Here is a 22,479-nt window from a genome sequence, read left to right as displayed (position 1 = left end):
CTGTGTTTAATTTCTACACGATTTGGCCTTTTTGCTAAAACCCCCAATACCAGTTAGAGCAGCAAGTGTGACACCTGCCCAAGAGCTGCAGAGGCATTCCCTTTTAGGGGTTTTCTGGGCTGTGTGGCCATGGTCTGGTAGTTTTTTCTCCTATTGTTTCACCCGCATTTGTGGCTGGCGTCTTCAGAAGCATGTCATGGTAATATGTGTTTCTCTCTGTGGCACGCTTCTGAAGATGCCAGCCATCAATGCAGGCAAAATGTTAAGAGCAAAAACGACTAGATCAAAACAATACAGCCCAGGAAACCCAAAACAGTTATTGTCGAAGGCTTTCACGACCGGATTCAACACTGTGTTACAGACTTCCCTCTGTGACACACCTCTGAAGATGCCAGCCACAGATGCAGGCGAAACATTAGGAACAAGATCCACCAGACCACGGCCACACAGCCCAGAAAACCCACCAGAACCAACCAAAACAGTTAGTTGATTCCAGCTGTGAAAGCCTTAATTTAAATTTCCTGATTTATAGTCTGCTCTCCCCCAATAGTGGGGCTAGAGCGGTGTACAACGAATTCATACAGAATGACATTGTTCCCTTTTTAACTGTAAGGGTGGAGTTAATGACAAATATAAAATCAATAAGAGCATGAAATATAAAAGAACATCAAAAATATGTAAAAACGTAAAAAGAGGAGAGGCACCAAGCATGGGCCTGGTGGAACAACTCTATCTCACAGGCCCTGTGGAACTGTGATGGATCCTGTACAGCCCTGGTTTCCTTCCACCATGCACTTCCCTTTCTTGAGTGTTTTTTTTAAAAACAGCATGTTTATTTTTAGTAGCGCCACAGTTCTAGTCAGATGAAAACCAAACAGGTAGTTTCAGACATAAACTGCACAATGAGGAGGCTGTGCTCTGAAATATTTTTCTTGTACATTTCTTGTACATTGATGCCTCATGGATTCAATGGAGAATTTAGAGACAAGGGTACTTGTGAAATTTCCAATCTTTCTAAAGGAAAATACATATTTTAGAATCCCAGTAGCTGCCTGTATTGGTGTGTGCATTTTCCTTGCTTTATGGGAAAACATAGTTTTAAGCACTAGGGAGAATATTTTGCTGTGGAAGAAAAATATTGCAAAATTCTTCCCCTTGGGATAATTTTATGTTCCCCCTCCATGTAACAGGGATGTTAAAAATGGCATTGCTCTGGCTTGTAAAATAGAGGTGTCCAGATGGGAGGGTCAATCATGGTTCTGTAATGGGAGGCGAGTAAGCCTCAGGCACAAAATGTAGCTGCAGCCAAATGTAATAAATGCTGAAACAAAATTGCACCGTATGGGTCTTATGTGCCTCTACAACCCATTTTCCCTTCCTTTTTCTATTGCCATAAATAACAAAGCCTCCAGCAGACCAAGTCTGTTGATGGTGAAAGACTGACTGGGGTTACTAGTTACTGTTTAATATGTGCCTGCTTAATATGTGCAGACATTATGGATGTACATAATGACAGCATCAATCCCTGACTATAGTATGGCCCTGAGAAAAGTGAAATTGTACAAGTTTGTTACTGTTCACTGAAGATACTTGTTCCTTGCATAAAATATGGAAGTAGATCTTCTAATATGCTTTACATCATTATTGCAGCTGTGAAAACTTGGTGGGGGACCAAAATACTGTGATACCATTCAATATTTTCCAATGCGCTCAACAGTTAACAAACTTAATTAAACTATAAGGAGAGAAGCCACCAAATCAGCTAATGTGTGTGTCAAGTGCCATCAAGTTACTTTCAACATATGGCAACCCTATGTATTAATGACTTTCAAAACATTATATCATTAACAGCCTTGTTTAGGTTTTACAAACTGAGATCTATGACTTCCTTGACTGAATCAGTCCATCTCACGTTGGGTCTTCCTCTTTTCCAACTGCCTTCAGCTTTTCCTAGCGTTACTGTCTTGTCCAGTCAGGCCTGTCCTCTCATGATGTGATCAAAGCACAATAGCCTCAGTTTAATCATTTTAGTTTCTATGGAGAGCTTGTGCTTGATTTGATCTAGTAGAACCACTTCTTTGTACCTTTGGCACTCCATGGTATCGGTGAAACTCTCCCACAACACTGTTTCACTAAGGCCTGTGTATTGTGTGCCCAAGAGGCCTATGTTCAGTTCTAGAACACATGTATTATGTACAGAAGGTCCCAGATTCAGTTCATAACATATCCAGTTCAAGGATCTCAAGAGGCAGTTATTGGGAAAGACCTTGCTCTGTGGACAGCCACTAGCCACTACAGTAGGCAAGACTGGGTTAGATGAATCTACTGAATAGTCTAGGCCAGTAAAAGATCCTACCCATGTCCTAAAAAGAACCTAGGCAAGTTATTGCAAGTGGGAATATGCAAAATCCCATTGGGATTGCCAGTGGGAATATGCAAAATCCCATTGTTTACACAAACAGACCTCCTCCTGTTCAGTTGTGATTTACTGTGTCTGCTCTCCTGAGGTGTAAGACAAGGTGCAAGAGGTCTTCTGTGCCTCTCCAGCCAGTGCAGAAGAACATCTGCCTGATGCAACTACTTATACCTCTCTAGCTCTTGTGATATCAGCCTGAACTGCTGAAGTACCTTCACTTGGCTAAGCACTGTTTTTTGTTGCCACCCAACCCACCTTTCTTGTTTCATAATAGAAGGAGAACTCTCACCATGAACAAGGGTAAACACACTGTGCATGAATAAAATAATCCTTTTATTATTGTATTTCTTAAGTATAGTTTTTGCTTTTTATGGAAGAGGCAGACTGGCATGACACAAATACATTAATCTCCATCTGCTAGTATGTAGCTTTGCTGAATGTAGCAATACTCTTTAGCATAGGCCCTCCACCCCCAATGTGACACATAACTTTTAATCAGAACAAGTGGGGAAATGGGCCACAGCTCCCCCCCCCCCTCCCCAGCATTCACTATGTGGACCATGGGCCATGCAAACAAAAACAGCAGACTCAGGGCTGATTCTTGTGACCACTTGCAGTATGGTAACCACTGCGCACATTGAGGGCCAAACTACATGTTCCAGTTTCTATCAAGTTAGGACTGGGTTCTTCATCTTGGGTTCTTGGCAGCGACACAGCAGTTGGCTGGAATAGCTTTGAAAAAATAGAGCCCAATCGGGCTTGGGATGCTGCCAAGAGGGAGTCTCCCAGTTTCTTTCCAAAGCTGTTTTCCAGCACCAAAAATAGCATAAATAAATAAATAACTCCAAGTGCTGATTTGACACCAGAAAACAGTTTGAAAGGGAGGAAGACAGGACCCCTTCCTCCTCACACAGCAGCATTCTGAGCCCATCCAGACTTCCTTCATTTTTAAAAAGTCATTCCCTGCAGCTGTTGAAGAGCTGCAATGACCCTGGACCAAAATCATTAAATAACAGAATGTGTAGTTTGGCCCTCAGTTTCAGGCCATGGGTGGTAACCACTATGCATGCTGCATTTCAGGTTCCAGGTGTCATACATGGAAGCAGTCATGTGAAGGCTGAGCGTTCACCTGGAATGATGTGTGCGTTGATTCTCAGCATGCTGTTGCAAGTGCTCAAAAGGTTATTATGAAAGCAGCAAGCTAAATGTCAATGCACACAGATTTCTGCAAGTGTCAGCCTCTCCATCATGGCCTCTGTGTTTGCCACTGACATCATGGAACTCGGTACTTGCAACGAGTAGCATTCCAGAAAAGGGAGTGAGAGGTAGCCCTTCTAAATAAACTCTGCTTCCTTCTGCCTAACAACCTGGGAGCGGGGGACACCAGACCCATTTTGGTAGGAAATTCTCTTTTGTTAAGATAAAGGCTTTAAATAAAACCTGCTACCATCTCTACCTTTAACAAAATATACATGCCATCAATTTCAATTTGTATCTCTGTTCTATATCTTGTTCCCATCTTGATCCCTACCATGCAGATCAGAAAAACTAAATCCAGCGCTTTCTATGCAGAACAAGATGGTACCTAACAAGAAAGTTCACCATACCCAAAAGTATATTCTCTGCATTCAAACGAAGCAGAAGTCCATTAGAAACAGTCTGAATACAACAAAAACAGAGCAGAACTGTGTGTGAGGTCTGTTCTTTGGATTAGGTGAGGACTGGAGGTCAAATTAAGCCTGAGGTTTGGATTGAGAGAAATCAAATTCAGGAGGGAAAGTTCAGTACTGGATTGCCACCACTCTGGCAGTCAAAACGACCCTTTCGTTCACTTTCCACACCAATGGCCTGATCAAGCCCAGCATGAAGCTCACCTTGTAAACATGACAGCTACATCTACATCAGGAGATATTAAGAGTACGAAAATCAAACAAGAATTAAAATCCATGTAACATTTACATAGATCAGTCATCTTTTTGTATACACAGTAATACAGTCACAATATATATATATGTATATATATACCTTTTTGTTTTAAATTACACAGTCAATATACAAAAACAGGTGCATTGCTGAGACAACAGCATTCCTCAAAGTTTTTTAATCTAACAAAAAAAAAGTAGTTGAAGGTCGAAGAATTCTTGTCTATTTAATCCAGTATGCTGCTTGTTTCATTCATTCACGGACAACACTTGGTCACTGGGTCCAATAATTCATAAAATAAATAGATCGCAGTAACAGACTGCAATGGAGGAGGAGTGATGGTCAGCATTTACAAAAATCCAAGAGATTGTTGTGGAAGGGGATGACAGAAAGACTGGGGAATCCTTATTTCATGAAAACAAGAAAATATACTAGCTACTTTACACTACACTAGCCATAAGCCCCCATAAGTCAGCTGGAGGTTGAATCAGATGTGAAATGGTACCCTTAACAAGAGAATGTTAATAAAGAGGTACACTAACCACACACAGAAAAATTAGTCCTGGAAAACAGGAGTAAATGTCATGTGAATTCTCTGAGGTGGGATATGTGAAAAGAGCACAAGTTAGTGAGTGGGAGGTGGCTGGAAGATTGAATCATCTGATGCCACTGGTCCAAAATATGTGTTGACTGAAGATGAGACCATTCCAGTTGATGTGCACCATCATGTCAGGACATTGTGCCCTAATGGAGAAAAGACCTCATGACAAATTATTTCACAGTTAGCTATTCCGGTTCCTCCAGAGAAGAGATGACTCAAAAATCTTGATGAAATGTCTTCTGAGATAACAAAATATGAGACGACAAAAGGTATACGGAGAAATACATGGTATTTTATCCAGCTTCCTTGTTTGAAGAAGGGACAAGTTCTTAAAGGACTGAAACATTATTATTATTTAAAAGACTGATGAATGAACAGAATTGGATAAAGGCTTCCCTTTTGATGATATGCTCCATTACTGTTGATATGCTCATTCACTATTTATACTGGTTTCTCTTTCCTTATAGTTTCATGTTGGGAATACCTAACACAGACAGCATTCAATTGGTAAAGAAACATAAAGAATACTGTTATAATGGGGTGCGGGGGGGGGGGGGGGGGGGATAAAGAACTTGTAACCAGCTATTTGTGTACAGGAAATGAAGTTAATTATACTGACTGGAGACATTTGCATTACATGTTGAAATGCTGACTTTTATTGCATGATTTCCCCATAATAACTAACTTAACAGCAAATCACCTCTACAGCAGAGTTGATCCCTCTCCAATGTAGTGGAGAAGCTTTGGGCTGGCATTTCCCATCTCAATATCTTGGCATTACTAGGTACAATCATATGAAGACAGGTATGATTTACAGTCATCTTAGAATACAATCCACTAATACGTTATCTTTCACCAACTCCACCAAAATTAACAGGAACTATGCTCAGTGGGGTAGGTACAGCAGAAGTTTGCCACAATTGTGCTTTGGACTGTTTAGGTAATATAACGAATTGATTTGTTATTTGTTTACCTTTTCAGATATAAATCTCTTGTCCAGCTCCCAGTCAGAAATGGGAACTTGCTGAAAGATCTAACTTATTAAAAGGGTACTGAATTAGAACCCAGTTTAAAAGTCAAAGATGTCTTTGGCCAAATATGGAGATGAACTGTCATCCATACTTTTCATATAATAGCTTCTTCCACTGCAGACAGGAGTTTCTCTGGATAGTGAAAGCCAGGTCCATTTGGTCTGGGAGCACACAAAACTCTCAGCAGATTCTCAGTTATGAGGTCCATGCTATTCCACAGAACCAGCTTCTTCACTCCAATGGCAAAAAGCCGGTCATATTTCCTTATACTGACATTAAGTGTTTGCATTTAACAATCTATTCTGAAAGCTGGGCATCATAAATCCCCAACTGAATTCAAGCTTCTATAGATGATGTCCTCATTCTCTTTATTAAAGCTCACTCAAGACCCAAGAATTCTTAACTTCAGCAAACATCTGCTGGTCCTCAAGCTCCTTCCTTGCATTTTTGAGCTCAGATCCTAGGATGCTACTACACACCTCAAAATGAATGATATAGTACTTTATTCAGCATTCTATTACAAAAACTTTTCTCAGAAGTATATGTGTTATACTTGGAAATGGGACAGTATCTAAGTCTCAGATTCTGTGTATAGGTTCAGATAAGCCTCTGTATATTTCTGCTATCGCCTGGATGTATCCCCTCCCTTTGGAACTTTATTCAGAATCTCTGCACAGTCATGGCAACTGCTGTTCACGTGGGTACAGAAATCTAACCAGGTTCTTTTTTTGACTACTTTAAGAATACTTTTGAGTGGGACTACTTTTGGCATTTACTGCAAGCTGATGCCATCCAATTAATCACTTCTATGTCATAATTATATTGAATTACCAGCTGCATCCCTTTATTATGTACTGAACTGGTACAGAGATATGACTTCCCTCCTAGGATTTGGGCCAAATCCTTGGTTTCTTCACCAGTACACTGTATGACTCTCAATCAGCCTCTAGGTGGTTGAGGGACTACTTTCTTTGCCTGAAGGTTTGGGTTCCATTTAAAGATTTGCTTCTAGTAGAATTCTGATTATCTTCAGCATCTTACCAGGAAATCTTCGTTAAGAATGAGAAACTGTCAAAAATCATCAACAAGTTTCTAGTGAAGTTTTCTGGGACTATACAGATACCTCTTCCATTCATAGTTCCTTTGTTGAGCTGGGTAGACAGCCATTAGCTTTCCTAGACCAGCCTTTCATCTAGTTGGAGGTCTTTTCCAGACCAGAAATAGAAGAAAATTTTTTACTAGGTTTCTGTAGAAGAATGAATCTGATTAGCCATCAAAATAATTCCTGGGAATGCAGCCCAGTTCAAAAAAGAGAAGCTGGGAGAAAGAAGCCAGTGAGATATGGTTTGATGATTTGCACAGGATGTTCATGTTTGAACTTGGAGCCCAAGCCTGATGAGAAACTACAGCATGCTCTGATCTCATGAAAGGTGAAAACAGCACCAGAGGGCTCGAGAGTCACTGCATGTGCATACAATTCTTCAGTTCAAGCAATAGCTTGGGGTGATCAGTTGGAGGCTTGAATATTGCACCACAATGATATTGGTTGGGGCTTGGCAGTGAAGGAAAAGAGTATCTGTTGTTTTCTCTTTGAAGCAGGAAAAAGCAGACAAAAACTATATAGAAAGGGGATGAGAGAAATAAACTCAAAGAGGATATACCCAGCTTCCTCCTTATTTTACTGGCTTCGGTCTATTCAAAGAGGGTGAATTGGATTGGCCCCAGTAACTTAAGTGCCAGACATTTTGAAACAGTTCAAGCCAATTGGAAGGCGGCTCATTAATATAGTATCCTTAAAAACCAACCAATCAGAAGCCTTGTTGGTTAGACTTTAAGGGCTTGAGGTATTGACTTTCATTTACAAAATAACCTCCCACCACCACAGTATCGACCTTTCATATCACATTATCTAAAAAAAAGTTAAAGCGACTGCAAAATACTCTTCAGAGATGGCTCTTAAAAAATAAGATTGATTGGAAAATATGTTTGGATCTCTAACTGTGCTGAGTGAATGAACGGACGGCAAGATGGCTACTTGGCTGGCATAGAGAGATGGGAGATGACAGAGGGTCGGTTTTTTTTTTTTGTGACAGCAGTGAGGAGAACACAACAAAACTAGATGGCTTCCACATAGTTAGCTGGATAGAGACCAAGCTGCCCATTGTCCAGACGACCTTTGCACCACCCTTGTTCATCCTCTTCACCTAATTTGGTTAATTCATCACCTACAACACAGTAACAAGTCATTAGTGTCAATCAGTGTGTGATTCTATCCTACAAAACCCCTTCCCCCACCATTACTCCATTTAAATTAGCACTCTCTTGAGGTGGTTTTACATTTGGAGAGGGGCTGGTGTTCAATGGTAAGAAGAAGAGTTCGGTGTATTGTCGAAGGCTTTCACGGTCAGATTCAACTGGTTGTGGTGGGTTTTCTGGGCTGTGTGGCCGTGGTCTGGTGGCCGTGGTCTAACAGACTTCCCTCTGTGATACACCTCTGAAGACGCCAGCCACAGATGCAGGTGAAACGTTAGGAACAAAATCCACCAGACCACGGCCACACAGCCCGGAAAACCCACCAGAACCAGAAGAGTTTGAATTTATACCCCCCACCTCAGCTCTTGGAAGAAGACTCAAAGGGGCTTACAGACTTCTTTCCCTTTCTCTCCCCACAAAGACACCTTGTGAGGTAGGTGAGGCTGAGAGAGTTGTGGACGAACTATGACCAGCCCAAGGCCAAGGTCACTTAGCAGGAATGTAGGACTGTGGAAGCAAATCTGGTTCACCAGAAAAGACTCTGCTGTAAAGCACACTCTTTGTATGCAGAAGATCCCAGGTTCAGTCCTCAGATATCCAGTAAAAAGATCAAGTAGTAACTGATCTGAAAGTGACTCTGGAGAACTGCTGAGACTCTGGAGAACTACTGCCAAAAAGCAATAATGAGAATTATTGAGAGACTAGCCCGGAAACCACACAGCACCCAAATAATGAGAATGACAGACTAGAGATCTAACCATTCATGTGCTCAAAGTTTGGGGCTTTGTAACATGCAATTGCATGTAATGGTGTTTACTTCTAGTGGCTCGTATATTAACAAAATTCACATAGTGGAGAAATGGCCAGAAATAAGAATGGAGTTCCATGCTGGGAACTTAATTTCTAGGTGCACGGGGACCTATTTAGATTAGGGTTGTAGCTATAGCTGTTTTCCTCTGCATCATGCTCGCAACCTAGAATGGCCATGGGGGTACTATTTTTTTCACTGTGGAAACTTACATGGACATTCCCCCAACAAGGCAAATAGCAGCTTGCAGGACCATTTCAAGTGAGGAAATGGTGTAGGACAGGAGGATCCTTAGCTCCTTTCTTCCCACATGCTGTGATCACCATGGGGCTCACAACTGTCAGGGGTGTGCAAATGAAAAAAACTTCAGACAATTTGGATTCTTGTACCTTGGATCCTAAAAATTGGGGGGTTCTTGGATTTTCTTGAGTATCCATACCAGTATGGGCTTTTATGGACCCTAATTTTTCCTCCATTTGGAGACCCATAAAATTAACCTCCACCCGACCCAATCTTTACCTAGCTTGAGGGTTTGTGTAAGGAGAGTCACCAGCAGGTATGCTGAAAATCTGGTACTTCAGTCTTAAAAAAACAGTCCCTAGAGCCCCAGAAAGAGTCCACATAAACAACTGAAAAGAAGGGATGAAGGATTTAAACTTTAAAGTGTTCAGTACAAATGTGCCAAAGCAATTTGGCCTTCCTTTTAATTGAGGTTGTTGCTGATGATCCTGAAACTATCATGAAAATGTGAGGAGTTGGTTTTTTTCCATCTTTTCAGGATTGGGATTTGCCAGTTACTGTTTCAAGGTGCCATTTTTTTTCCAGTTTGGTTTTGCTGAATGCACACCCCGAGATCTAAGTTCCCAGCATGAAACTCCAGGGAAATATCTATTGACAGTCCATGTGGATTTTGTAATGTGCAATTTGATCCTAAGTAAAATACCAGCGCTGGAGTTATTTGATATAATTAAAATAATGACAGTACATCTCTGCTCATGATAGTTATGTGAATGCTGCAGTAAGTTGTTACTTTGTAAATCCTTTTCTGTATCTAAATCTCAGACACAATTTACAAATGGTAAATGGCTATCATGGGCCGGTAACACATGTAAAGCAGAAGGGCATGGGGTCCTGGAATATGATTCAGGATCATGCCTATTTCTGTTAATTACAATCATACCCTTCCTAGCTCCACATAACACATGTTAAGTTTTTACTGAGATGAGCTTTCTCAGCCACCTCTGTGTATGAACTCAGGCAACATTTAAGCTGCGACGGTGTGAGAATCGGTTGCAACAGCTTCCATGATTCTGGGAGCACCCATTCTTTAGAAGCACAGGAATTATAGTGGCCAACACCTGTGAGAGAAGCACTAGGAGCAGAAGCAGAAGCAACCGCTCATCCTTTTAAGGGGGCCTTGCAAGCATTTTTATTGAAATTAGGAGATAATTTCTTTAAATATTCTCCAGTGGAGGAACAAGAAATTAATAAGTAAGTAAGCTAATCCTTTGAAAGCAGAAATAAATGATTTCTTTGCTGTCCTTTAATTCTGCTGTAGAACTACCAATGTATTATTTTTAGAACTGGTAGGTCACATGTTAGTTGAAAGCCCTACTGAAAGGCATCCGTTCCCTGAAGAGAAGCTCTTTGAAAACAGGACACTTTGTTAGTAATGTCCAGATTTTTCCTCTGCACCGCAACTGGTGGAGTCTTTATCTTCCTCCTCTTGGCTACTCAGCCCATCTCATGTCTTACCTGCTTTGAAACTCAGTTCATCCTGCTCCTGCCCATCATAATCATACAGAGCTCGCACACGCACGCCTTTCCCAGCAGTCTCCTCCTCAAAGGGGTTGGCACCACCATTAGCTTCACTGGAGTTGTAGGTGTTGCCACCCTCATCATCCGACCACTCTGTAGTGTAGGCTTGCCCTCGATCATAGCTGCTCACACTGAGAATGCAAAGTGGTAGAGGACATCATGAAAAATCCTGCCATAACCAAGTTCTCTGATACCTCCAGCACTGGGGGTCATTGCCCATAATGGCTTATGTAGCCACTAAGCATTATGCCCACAGAGTTCTACACCTTCTCATTTGAACACTGCACCTCATAAGGTTCAAACTTCATTATATTCACCTGCCACGGTCCCCAGACTGTGCTGCTGACTCCCCAGCTCTACTAGCATTGGGTGTGTTGCCTCCTTCATTCTTCTTGGGCTTCTCTCTCCTTGTTACTGTTTGTGTGGCATCTGGATTCCATTCCTGAAGGGAAAGAAATGTGTCTCTGAACTGTGTCTCCTCTGAACTCTGAAATGTGTCTCCTCTTTCTAAACCCCACCTACAGTATGGTCCTGCAGTCATCCATGTAGGTAGTACACTGGGACAGCTCCTTACCTCAACTTGAGGCCAGTTCATAGGCATCCCTGGGCCACAGTTGTTGCGGAACCATCGGAGGTCCTCCTGAGCATCTGCTATGCGGATGGTCTGCTCCAGATCGCGATAGACTTTAGCATAGCTGCAGTAACAAATACAGAGCCATATAAACAAAGTCATAACTCTTAAAACTGGACTTAACGAAAGCTGAACCCTACTAGACAGGGGAGTTGAATTAATCCATAAACCAAGACAACTGCAAAGTTAGATTTCTCTAACCAAACACAAGGGGCACCAGAAGCATAATTTGGTCAGCAATCTCTCTCACATGTTTAAATGTACAATGAAGAAGTGCATCAATAATAGGTACTGCTCTCTAGGCATCCTGACCAAAGTTCTGTCCCTGTAAGACAGATGCCTAAGCACTGTTCCTTCCTTCCACAATAGCGGTTCACAGATGACTGCAAGGGAATGGGGAAGGCCTCAGAACAACATTTGTCAGCAACTCTTTTGTTTCGCCTCCAACAAAACAGATGCTAAGGAATAGGTAACCCCGCATCTCACAGATTATTTCCATGGGACATGCAAGGGACAATGAGATCAAGCTCTTCATATCACTACATCTGCTATTAAGTAAAGGTAGATTGTAACAATCATGAAAGCAGCAAAACCAGGCCACACTCAGACAATGCAGGCAGCTCCTTGAGATATGCAGAAAAACATGACTTTGAAATTAACCAGTCTCCACTCCCTGAGGAAGGCTATGCATGTGTCAGAATGCACTGAATTTTTAAGTCAGTTAAAGTGGTGAAAGGGAACCCCCCCTCAGAAAAATTGGCCTGCACAAGAGCTTATAGAACTCTGTAAGAGAAGATTTGAATGATTTCAAAATACATCCCCCCCTCCTCCAGCCCGCTTTCATTCCTCCTGGGTTGGTGGCTGTTATTAATGAAAATTCAGAAGGGGAAGATAATTTTGATTTATGAGCTGCCATTTATTTTGAGGCTTATTTGTGTGCTCCTTTAGGGAGTTCTTTAAGAGGTATGGTTCACTGGATGCTGAAAATCTTCTGATGTACTCCTGATCTTCAGTGCTTTGATAGTTTCAGAAATTCTCAGTCCAGGCCTACTTTCTTTCTTTAATGGTTTTATGGCTGACTTACTGGGAACATTTGAACTGCTAGACACTAGCAGTTTTGAGATAAGTATATCTTCATGAGTGGATTCCACACAGCATACGTATTGCAGGTTGCAGATTGCAGTGATTATAAAGGAACCCGTTTTCCCATTCACATGTGTGCTCTTCACCTGTTCAGGCAGCAATTGGAGCCCATGGAAACCATCTGGGTTGCTTTGGTGCCTTTGCACAGAGATACTTCTGTTCGTTTTTTTTTAATTTCCTGCAACACATACATTGCTGCACAGGCATACAGAAATAAACCCCCACAGCTATGCTGATTGTCCCATGATCCAATCAGCTGCACCTGTGTAGCGACACATGTGTAACACACAAATAGTAAAAAAAACCAAAAAGGGATCTCGCTGCAACGGTTGGGCAATAATGAAAATGTTGCTGTAGATCCATATGGCTGTCATACTTGCTGCTATGGAGAGAAAACGTGTTTGGGGGACTTTGCACACTGTCAAGCACTCAAAGAGTCTGCTGGGAGACCTGCACACAATGGTGAGATGGATGGATTCTCCCTGATAATGGATGGTGCGGAATCTAAAGGGAGCAGGTGGAAGGGAGGGGAATATAGCATTTCCAACACGGGATTCTGCGAAAGAATTGCTGGTTTAGCAATTTTTGAAAATCCCAGGTTGAGGGGAATAAAATGGGCCAAACTCGTTTTGGGAATGGGATCTGTGCAAAGTATCCCCCCCCCCCCCCCCCATGGTTTATATGATGTCCTGCACCCATTATATTTGGTTCGTGTGTAATCCACCATTGGCCACTTTTTTGATGCTATTTTAAGAATTCAGTCTTTAGAAGCCACACATAACTTTGAGCTGAGCCTGTGCCAATCCTTTAGTTGCTATACAGATATTAGAATGGGACTAGTGCAGCCTAGTCATGACTCAACATGCCATGTCAAAATAGAGTTATTCTACATTACACTGTGGTTGCTTTTACACTAACTGTGCAGTTTGGATTTGCCATCATTCATTCATTCAGTTTTAGAGGAAAATATAATACTATTGGTATCCAACTGCACTCCATTTTTCTCTTTGATGGTCTCCAGACTTGATTTGCAGCAATTTTTAATACTTAAAAAGTAGGTGTAGTGATAGGCTTTCCAGAGCGGACAATCAAATGTTTATGTTACTGTCCCTTTAATTTTTCTTCCTTCTCTTCTGCTTCTCACTTAATTATTTCCTCTTCTCATGGAGTTGTGGCATTCCTAAATTAATAACATGCTATTAGTTCTCAGACAGGTGATGATGGTGGTTTAACAGTGTAATCCTAAACAATTAACCCATTTTAAGCCAACTGACTTCAGTGGTCTTAAAAAGGTATGTATATATATTTAGGATTATACTGCATGTACTACTTTTCACCTTGGAAGGGGAGACGACAGGGTTGGGAGAAGGCTGCCAGTGCTCACTAAAGGAGCACATCTGTCACACAAATAATCAGAGCTGCTTCCATTCTGCTGTCACTGTGTTTCAGAGGAAAGTGATACCTGCTGTTCTCTGCCAGATTCAGGTGCCTCTTAATATCCAATAGCACCTCCTTCAGGAAGCTGAGTCTCTTCTCTTCAAACTGCTGGCACTGCTCAAAGACTTGCTCCATGCTCTCCATGTACTGGGGGGTGCACTTGCTTATCTCTTCCACCACCTTTTCATATTTCTCCAGGGTCTGCAAGCGCAACAATGATTAAGATTGAAATTCCTGGGGAAACATTTATAGTAGGACTTAGACTATTGGGCAAAGGCATGTGTTTCAGTGTGCCTGGTTCCACTGGCCTACTGCATTTAAGAACTTGTCTACATCACTTCTCAGAAGACATATCTGGGTATACTCAATGCATGAACAGGGGCAACAGGATCATGCAGATATATAGCAGTTGCCTTGTGTGAATTTGCCTTTTCCTCTGCTATACTGGTCAATTCGTCTTTGCAACAAAGATGGTAAGATGTACACAGGTCCTCATATGTCATCTGCTGTTGAGGTTATTAATCATTTATTTACAGTCAATGACCAGTACAACAGAACAAAAGTACATCAATTTCAGAAGTTGTTTTCTGTAAGTCTACCTTTCAAAAGTGAATTTGGAAAATAATATTCCTTACAAGACTAGGAATGGCTCCAATATGGAACAGCTATTAGAGGACTAGATGGGTGCATGTAAAGGAAGACCATGTACATTTGCACTTATGATTGTCAGAGCCCACCACTGCATGAACAGTCCTGGAGCGCTAGGACATCATGGAAATATTATTTTCTCTATGCTGCATAAGGATTTGCCTCTACCTCCTGCTTCCTGGAGAAGGCAGCATACCAAATCCACCCCTTAACAGTCAGAAGAGGTCAAAAGGTAATTGCAGTACAGGGGCAGGAGACATTATCCACACATAAATTCTCAAGGTCCTACAACAATAAAAACAATAGCTACTTTCTCTAAGACAGAACACAGTGACTATTTTCGCTGCAGGGAAGATGACAGATCTTAGTCACTGCTGCTTCTTAGTTGTGTTCAGATCACCTTCACAACTTTGAGTTTTTGTAGACTGACATTTACTACTGAAGAAGTAAGAGCTGAAAGCAGTGAGGATAAGGCAAGCAAATGGAAATATTTTCTAAAGGGTAAGAAGTCAGCAGTCTAAAGAAAAAGTAGGAATTTCTACCACCTCACAGACATTTTTCTAGTGTGGTTGAAAATTAGATCACATCAACAGTGCCAGCTACCAAGAATACACCTGGAGAAAAATGCCCTGCTTCTTTGTTAGAGAGGCTCAATGTGTAGAAATGGGCAGGAGAAGCTTTTCATGGCATGGAGATAAATATCATCACCTGCTAAATAACATTCCATTAAGCCTCTGTTAAAGGGACAGAATGTTTTGCTCCAGGTAGTTGGAAACATAAAACCATAGAGTTGGATGCGGTCATACAGGCCATCTAGCCCAATCTCCAGCTCAATGCAAGATCAAAGCATCTCAAACAAGAGGTCATCCAGCCACTGTTTGAAGACTGCCAGTGAGGGAGAGCTCACCACCTCCCTATGCAGCCAGTTTAATTGCTGAACTACTATTAAACATGCTTTCCCTGATGCCCAGCTGGTACCTTTCTGCCTGTAATTTATACTCATTATTGCAAGTCCTATCCTTTGCTGCTAACAGGAACAGCTCCCTGTCCTCCTACCCACCAATGATGTACACATGATAGGCGTTTCCCCACTTCAGAATTAAAGTGGAGGCAGACCGGGCTCATAAGAACCAGGTGTTTTTGAGCGCAAGTTAATGTTCCCCACTGCAGTTTGTCCATTAGGGGAACTCACCTTTCTGCTGTGGTTTTTTAGAAGCAGCACTCCCCACGGCCCCGCTGTCTGCAGAGATCGGCAGGGCGGGTCTCTGCTACAATTAGCTGGAGTCCCATTAGCTGGCTGAACCTTTCCTTATTTTTTTTAATTTCTCCTTCCTGGAATCAACGTTGAACCATCCCCACATGCACACGTAATCACAAAGCTGCCCAATCCAAGTTCCCTGCTTTTGGTGCTGGCTTTTGATTGGCTAGCACGTTGCGGTGCAAAAATTTGCTGAACTTCCTGGTTGTTCGTTTGTGGCTTCATGATAACGCTGGGGACAGAAACTGTGGGGATTCATTGTGCTGTGTTTTGAGTGAACCTAAATAACAGTGGGACTGGTGTATCAGAATCCCGCTGCTTTCAGCCCAAAGAGAAAAACCTTGTCCTTTTAAAAAATCAGCCCGAATTCCTTCGTAGATGATTTTTTTCTTAAGAAAAAAAATTAGTTGTCCCTGGTAGGATTAGAACTCACAAGCTTTCACATTGTGGCACATGCAGACAAAGCACTGTATTAGCTAGGTAAGCCACAGCAACTCTAGTGGAAGATATGGGTAATTACTAGGCTTTCAGTGAGTGCTCCCTTTCATTGCTATGTAAATACAAAACAAATACACGACGATCTCTTCTCCCTGAAATAAAAAAGACAGCCCACTGCTTCCTTATTGGGCAAAAGGCTACACGTCACTAACAGGGGCGAGAAACTCAAACCCCGAATTCACCACTCAGACTTCCCCACTGCCCCACGCTCTGCCCGGGGTTTTCCTAAAGGTGCTCTTCCATCCAGGATCTTAAATGATGCACGCTGAGGGGGTAGGAGAGTGGCAGAATTGGGGTGGCTGCGTTGTTGCCGTTGGTGTAGTAGGGAGTGCAGCCAGACCCCGGGTTATTTGCCGCCAGTAACCCGCAACAAATGGTGAGTGGGGAAACGACCTATGAGAGCAACCCTAAGAAGATCTACTTCTAATCCTACTCAGGTCTATTCAGTGGAGTTTACTCCCAGGAAGTAAAGATCCCACAGGCAGGATCTTTAGTTCTTAGAATTCATGTATATGCCCTAGAAAGGGTAATCATGTTGTCTGGGGATTATGCCCCTGGACTCCAGTCCCAACTAGGAGAGAACCAGAAAGCTCAGGAAAAGGACTTAGACAGGCTCCATGGGTGCACAGGACAGCAGGCAGTGGTGGACAGACTCTGTGGGGCAAGGCAGTTTGCAGGGAAGAGCCCTGCCCTGGACTCCAAAGGCCACACAGCAGCAGAAGAGGCCTGGAAGACAGGCCAGGCCCAGGCATGGCCCAACACTGTACCAGGAACCCTGGCCCTCAACAAGGGGCTGGGAGCAGGCCCAGAAACCCAACTGAGGCCTCTGACCCAGGAGGGGCCCATTCTGGCTAGGAAGGAAGGAGAGGATCAAGTGGATCAAGTCTCTGATGGAAGAGTCAGAGGAATGGGCTGGGAGTGGAATTCAGATTGGGGGAAGGGAATAAAAAATGTGAGGGCCAGGAAGGATGCTCTCATGTAACTATGGCCCAACTCAGGACCTGGTAGCCTTGGAAAAGAGAAACTGAAGTGCAGCTGCACCCAGACGCTCTGTCTGAGGCTGGAGGAAGGGCTCCTCAGACCATGGGCAGAAGCCCTGGGCAGTGCTGGGGCTTAGGGGCTTGACACACATATTTGAACAGCTATGTGGGTATAAAGAAATCTGAGTGCATAATGGTAGGATGAGTAAGGTGCATATGAGTGAGGGCACAAAGATATGTAAGGATGTATATGTAAGCACAGGATAAGCAAGAATAAATGGCAAAATGGAAGATGAGAATCACTGTGTGTATCCAAGAGGTATTTGTGTGTGTCCATCTGTTCGAAAATGTTGCAAAGGACCTTTTATATAAAAATGGCTAAGTGTCAGGGAGAATATTTTAAATAAAGCATGCATACAGTGTTAATTTGAAAAGATAAGAATGCATATTTTCCTTATCTTGTAAGCAGCTTTGAATCCACATTTAGCGGGGGGAAAAGGAGGGTAAAAGTATCCAAATAAATTAAATAAATGCATGTACAATGGCTAAATTTCTCATGTGTAGAAAAATGCTTGGGTATGAATACGTCTGTTCCCTTGAAGGAAGTCACTTGCACCTTTTGCACATCCTGCTTGCACTTGTCCACCTTGTCCTGCAGTTTCTTCTGCTGGTCTGGGGTGATGGACTGCTCAGACTTGCTGTTGGCTTCCCGGGTCATAGCCAGTTTCTCCTCTTTGCAGGCCAGGTGATAGGCTTTCTTGGCTGCTTCCAGCTGGTTTGAATTCATAGAGATGGAAAGGAAGCCAAATAGATGAGATCAGTGCCAAAATCCAAACCCCCTATCTCTTTCTGAACCCTTTGCGCAGGAAATGAGGTTTAAAAAATTTCCACCCAAGACCCCAGAAAAATACATCCTTCCCCCTCACATACACTCCACTCAGTGAGACCTGTATCCAAAGATTTATCCTACCTGGTTTCTGAAATAAATTACATAAGTTGGGAATAATGTATCCATATCTGCATATTTTACTGCTCACTCTGAAATAAAACTTTTTGAACAATAAACACTTTGATTTTCAGGATTCTGGAAAGGCCATGACCATGACCAAAATATGTGCTTCAAAGCAAAATCTGTGGATTTCTACAAAACCAGAGAATACTTTGAGCACGGAATGTTCCCTGGATACAGCGGGGTCCATCAAGTAGGGAGAGTTGTGCCATGAAACGATGCATGCAGGGCTTTACAGTTTCTGTGGACACAGTGCACAGTGTTCTCCTTCTGTGCTACATCTGGCTTGGTTCTCTTAAGAGATCTTTGCTCAAGGTTCTGCAGGAGCAATGGGAATTACTGTATAAAGAATGTGTCCTGATTTTTTCCTCCCTGAAAAAAACTCTCCCCTTCTCCACCCTTGCTCCAGCCCTTCATACCTCCTTCATCTTCTTGGCCCAAGGTTTCTGCGCTTTCCGAAAACCATCCTCTGCTTCCTTAGCCTCCTTGAAGCCTCCCATGATTTGTTTGTGGAAGGCATCTTTCTGCCAGTTCTTCACCTTCTCGAAGTCATCATTCAACAAGCTATTCTTCACTTCCTGGTGCAGTTCGCTCACCTTGTCCGCCTCTGTCATTATACCCATCCATGCTTTCTCCAGACTGCCATACTGTGGGCCTGTGCACCAAGAGTACCAGCAAGACTAGGGTGATCACTGGACAGCCTGAAATAAAATCCTGTTCTTCCCTCACAGAACTATCTATTGTCAAAATGTCCCCACAATGTGAGATAGGAAACAGCTGGGAAACAGGAGCTTTGCAGTGGACAGAATCTCAAAGATACCCTCACCCTTAGATACCCTCTAATTCGTAGGTGTCAAACTCGCGGCCCTCCAGATGTTATGGACTACAGTTCTCATCATCCCCTGCCATGCTGGCAGGGAATGATGGGAACTGTAGTCCGTAACATCTGGAGGGCCGCGAGTTTGACACCTGTGCTCTAGTTATTTCCTGCGAGATAATGTTGCCCTTGTTTATTCTTGAAGGGATCCAGTCATTTTATCAGCAAAACCTGTTCTCTCTCAGACATGTCCCACCACTCTGTGGATATTTCTGCTCTTTCTACATGTGTCCTCTTCAGCAAACCTGGAGTGCAAACCTAGCCTCATCATTTTCAGACAGTAACCCAGGAGTGAATCCCAGGAGAGAAGGCAACTGTCCCTCTCCACTTCCCATTTTATAGGGACAGAACAGACTTCTAGCACTGGATCTGCAGTAGCACACTAAGGCTGTAACTGTATACACAGTGGGGAGTAAGTCCCATCAAATGCAGCAGGACTTGCTTCTCAATAAATTGTTCATTGAGATATAACAGAAAAGTGAGGCTTTTATACTTTCAGTGGCTCAGGAGATTTTCCTGGTGTTCTGTCTCATTTTTAAGAATGGTTCAATATTTTAGATTTGAAAATTATTATTCATTATTATTATTCAATTTAATATCCTGTTCTCCCGTCAGAACAGGCTCAGAGCAGCTAACAATATAAGTAAAATACAATTTATGTAAAATATAAAATACAAATTATAAAATCATATTAAGATAGTAGTAAAAAAATCAAGAGTGGGCTAATACTGTTGATAAGATTATTATTTTAATGTACATATCGGCTTACTGTTAATTGTATTGGGAAATATTTATCTGGAAAGAGAGATGATAATTTGCAAACTACATAAATAAATGTCTTGGAAGGTTAACATTCCCATCTCTGTGAGGATTGCACATTTCCATTTCCTCTGGTAGAGGGCAGTAGTATGTTCACAGATTCACCCAACATTCCTTTCACAGTAAAAGAACAGAACTAATCTTAAGAAGCTCTTGTGTGTGTAGGGTTATTCCTCTTTTGCATCACACACTTTGAATGCAGACTTTGTAAACCCGCTCTTCCCTCCTCCACCCAAGTCCTGTAAAGGCATGGCCAGAAACAAAGTGATACCTTTCTCTATTAGCTGCCTCCACCGCTTGGACCAATCAATCAGCTGCTGGCCATATGCCTTCTCAATCTTGGCCCGCTCGTGGACACAGTTCATCAGGTCATTGCACAACCGATATCCATCATCAATCCGTTTCACAGTCCGTTTGTAGTTCCCCACCTGCAAACACATGGAATGCTGCCTTCATCCTGACAAGATGAAGCTCCAGGCATAGTCCTGGAGTCCAGAGGGACTTACCACAATCTGAAGAGAGGAAAGAACAGCTGTTCCCCAATTGGAGGGCGGGAGGGGAGGGGGGCAGGAGGGCAGGAAGCAAGGAGTTTTGATTTAAAGTGGGGAACAGGGCATGCAGTGCCATTTTTGTGTCTCCTTGTGACTGAGTCTGAAGTACTCTAGCTTAGCAGTACCAGTTATGTCCCTGCAGAGGTGTTCCTCCCATTGGGCAAAGTGGGCAGTTGCCCAGGGCGCAGCCCTGTGGGGGGCGCAAAAACTGCAGGTTGTGGGTTTTTTGTATTTTCAGTGTTTTTCCATTTTTGGCCTGCAGAGGGCGCGGTTTTTAAGGCTAGCAACACCAAAATTTCAGGGATGTTTCGGGAGACTCTCCTGATGCTATCACCCAGGTTTGGTGATGTTTGGTTCAGGGAGTCCAAAGTTATTCTCTCCCAAAGCGGCTGCCCCATCCCCCATTGTTTCCAATGGGAGCTAATAGGAGATGAGGCTACACCTTTGAGGGTCCATAACTTTGGACCCCCTAAACCAAACTTCACCAAACCTGGGAGGTATCATCAGGAGAGTCTCCCAAAGATACCCTGAAAGTTTGGTGCTGCTAGCTTAACAATTGCACCCTGACAGCAGGCACCCCCCAAATTTCCCCAGATTTTCCTTTTAACCCCCCCTTTGACATGGATTTAAATGGAGAATCTGAGGTCCCCAGTTTAAACATTGAAAGTGATGCTGTTTGAGGGTGGGGGAGAATCAACCCCAAAATAGCATCACTTTCAATGTTGTTTAAACTGGGAACCCCAGTTTCTCCCTTTAAGGTGGATTTAAAAGGAGAATCTGGGCTCCCTAGTTTAAACACCACTGAAAATGATGCTGTCTGGGGGTGGATTCCAGCATCACTTGTTTAAACTAGGGAGCCCAGATTCTCCTTTTAAATCCACCTTAAAGGGAGTATCTGGGGCTCCCAGTTTAAATAACATTGAAAGTGATGTTGTTTCCCCCAATTGGGGGGACTGGATGCAACACCATAAAATGCTTTCATAGCAGTAATAAAACATTTTGAAAGCATTTTGAAAATGTTTTCAAAAATTATTTCTGCTGTGTGGCATGGCTTATTGCTGTGTTCAGATTTTGTGAGTTGGGGCATGTTCTATAATGTGATGGTGACTTTGAAACGACCTGGTGAAAAAAATCATTGCTTGGTCACAGGGGGGGGGGGGGGCTGCCCAGGGGGGGGGGGCGCCAAACTCCAGTTTGCCTAGATATGCCACTGGCTGTGAAGGCCACTTGTGGGGGTGTGTGCGTTGCTACTGGGCACGCCACCAAAGAATTTCAACCTGTGGTTTTGCCTTAGGCTCCAGTCACTTGGGGTTATGCCACTCAAGGCCCCAAGCTATACATTTAACAAAAAAAAAAATGGGTAAAATGCAATGTGCAATAGCAACATGGGAAGTTTCACAAAGCCATGAGATTCTTGAATGTGGTACATTTTCACAATACCAAGGCAGAATTTGTGCCAGAAATGACTAAGACCACCAAATCTATTTCCAGACTTAGCCTTGAGACATATTAATATTAAAAAGAAAACATTAAAAGATAGCATTATTTTCTTATAAATATTATATTTATAATGCAAGGACATTTGCAAACAGGGCTACACTGAATGCTTGCCCATTTAAATTTTCAGATGTTTTTAAGAAAAGAGGACAAAATGTTACTTGAAAATCTAAAAAAACACCCCACCCTTCCCCTTGTTTGTTCTTTTTCTCATTGTTATTGTTGCTTTAATTTGCTGCTTGTTTGGCATTTTCTTATTACTTAGATGTGTACCCCATCCT

At 42.6% G+C, this 22,479-nt stretch overlaps 1 protein-coding gene across 4 annotated transcripts in view; it reads right to left on the bottom strand.

The window, feature by feature from the left end:
- Positions 1 to 2,730: 2,730 nt before the first annotated feature.
- PACSIN1 (protein kinase C and casein kinase substrate in neurons 1) overlaps positions 2,731 to 22,479 on the bottom strand; it is a 78,034-nt gene continuing 58,285 nt past the window's right edge. For all 4 annotated transcript variants that reach the window (XM_048499003.1, XM_048499004.1, XM_048499001.1 and 1 more), the window contains 8 exons: positions 20,422 to 20,578; positions 18,874 to 19,109; positions 18,062 to 18,217; positions 14,087 to 14,262; positions 11,425 to 11,545; positions 11,168 to 11,292; positions 10,788 to 10,981; positions 2,731 to 8,196 (listed from right to left, as the gene is read on the bottom strand). In XM_048499003.1, coding sequence (XP_048354960.1) covers positions 8,087 to 8,196; positions 10,788 to 10,981; positions 11,168 to 11,292; positions 11,425 to 11,545; positions 14,087 to 14,262; positions 18,062 to 18,217; positions 18,874 to 19,109; positions 20,422 to 20,578 — 1,275 coding nt within the window. In that variant the 3' untranslated portion in view covers positions 2,731 to 8,086. The remainder of the gene's footprint in view (positions 8,197 to 10,787; positions 10,982 to 11,167; positions 11,293 to 11,424; positions 11,546 to 14,086; positions 14,263 to 18,061; positions 18,218 to 18,873; positions 19,110 to 20,421; positions 20,579 to 22,479) is intronic.

This window comes from Sphaerodactylus townsendi, linkage group LG05 (genome assembly GCF_021028975.2).
Source record: "Sphaerodactylus townsendi isolate TG3544 linkage group LG05, MPM_Stown_v2.3, whole genome shotgun sequence".
Taxonomy (NCBI): Eukaryota; Metazoa; Chordata; class Lepidosauria; order Squamata; family Sphaerodactylidae; genus Sphaerodactylus; species Sphaerodactylus townsendi.
The sequence above is the reverse complement of the archived record's forward strand: the minus strand, read 5'-3'. Positions and strand labels throughout refer to the sequence as shown.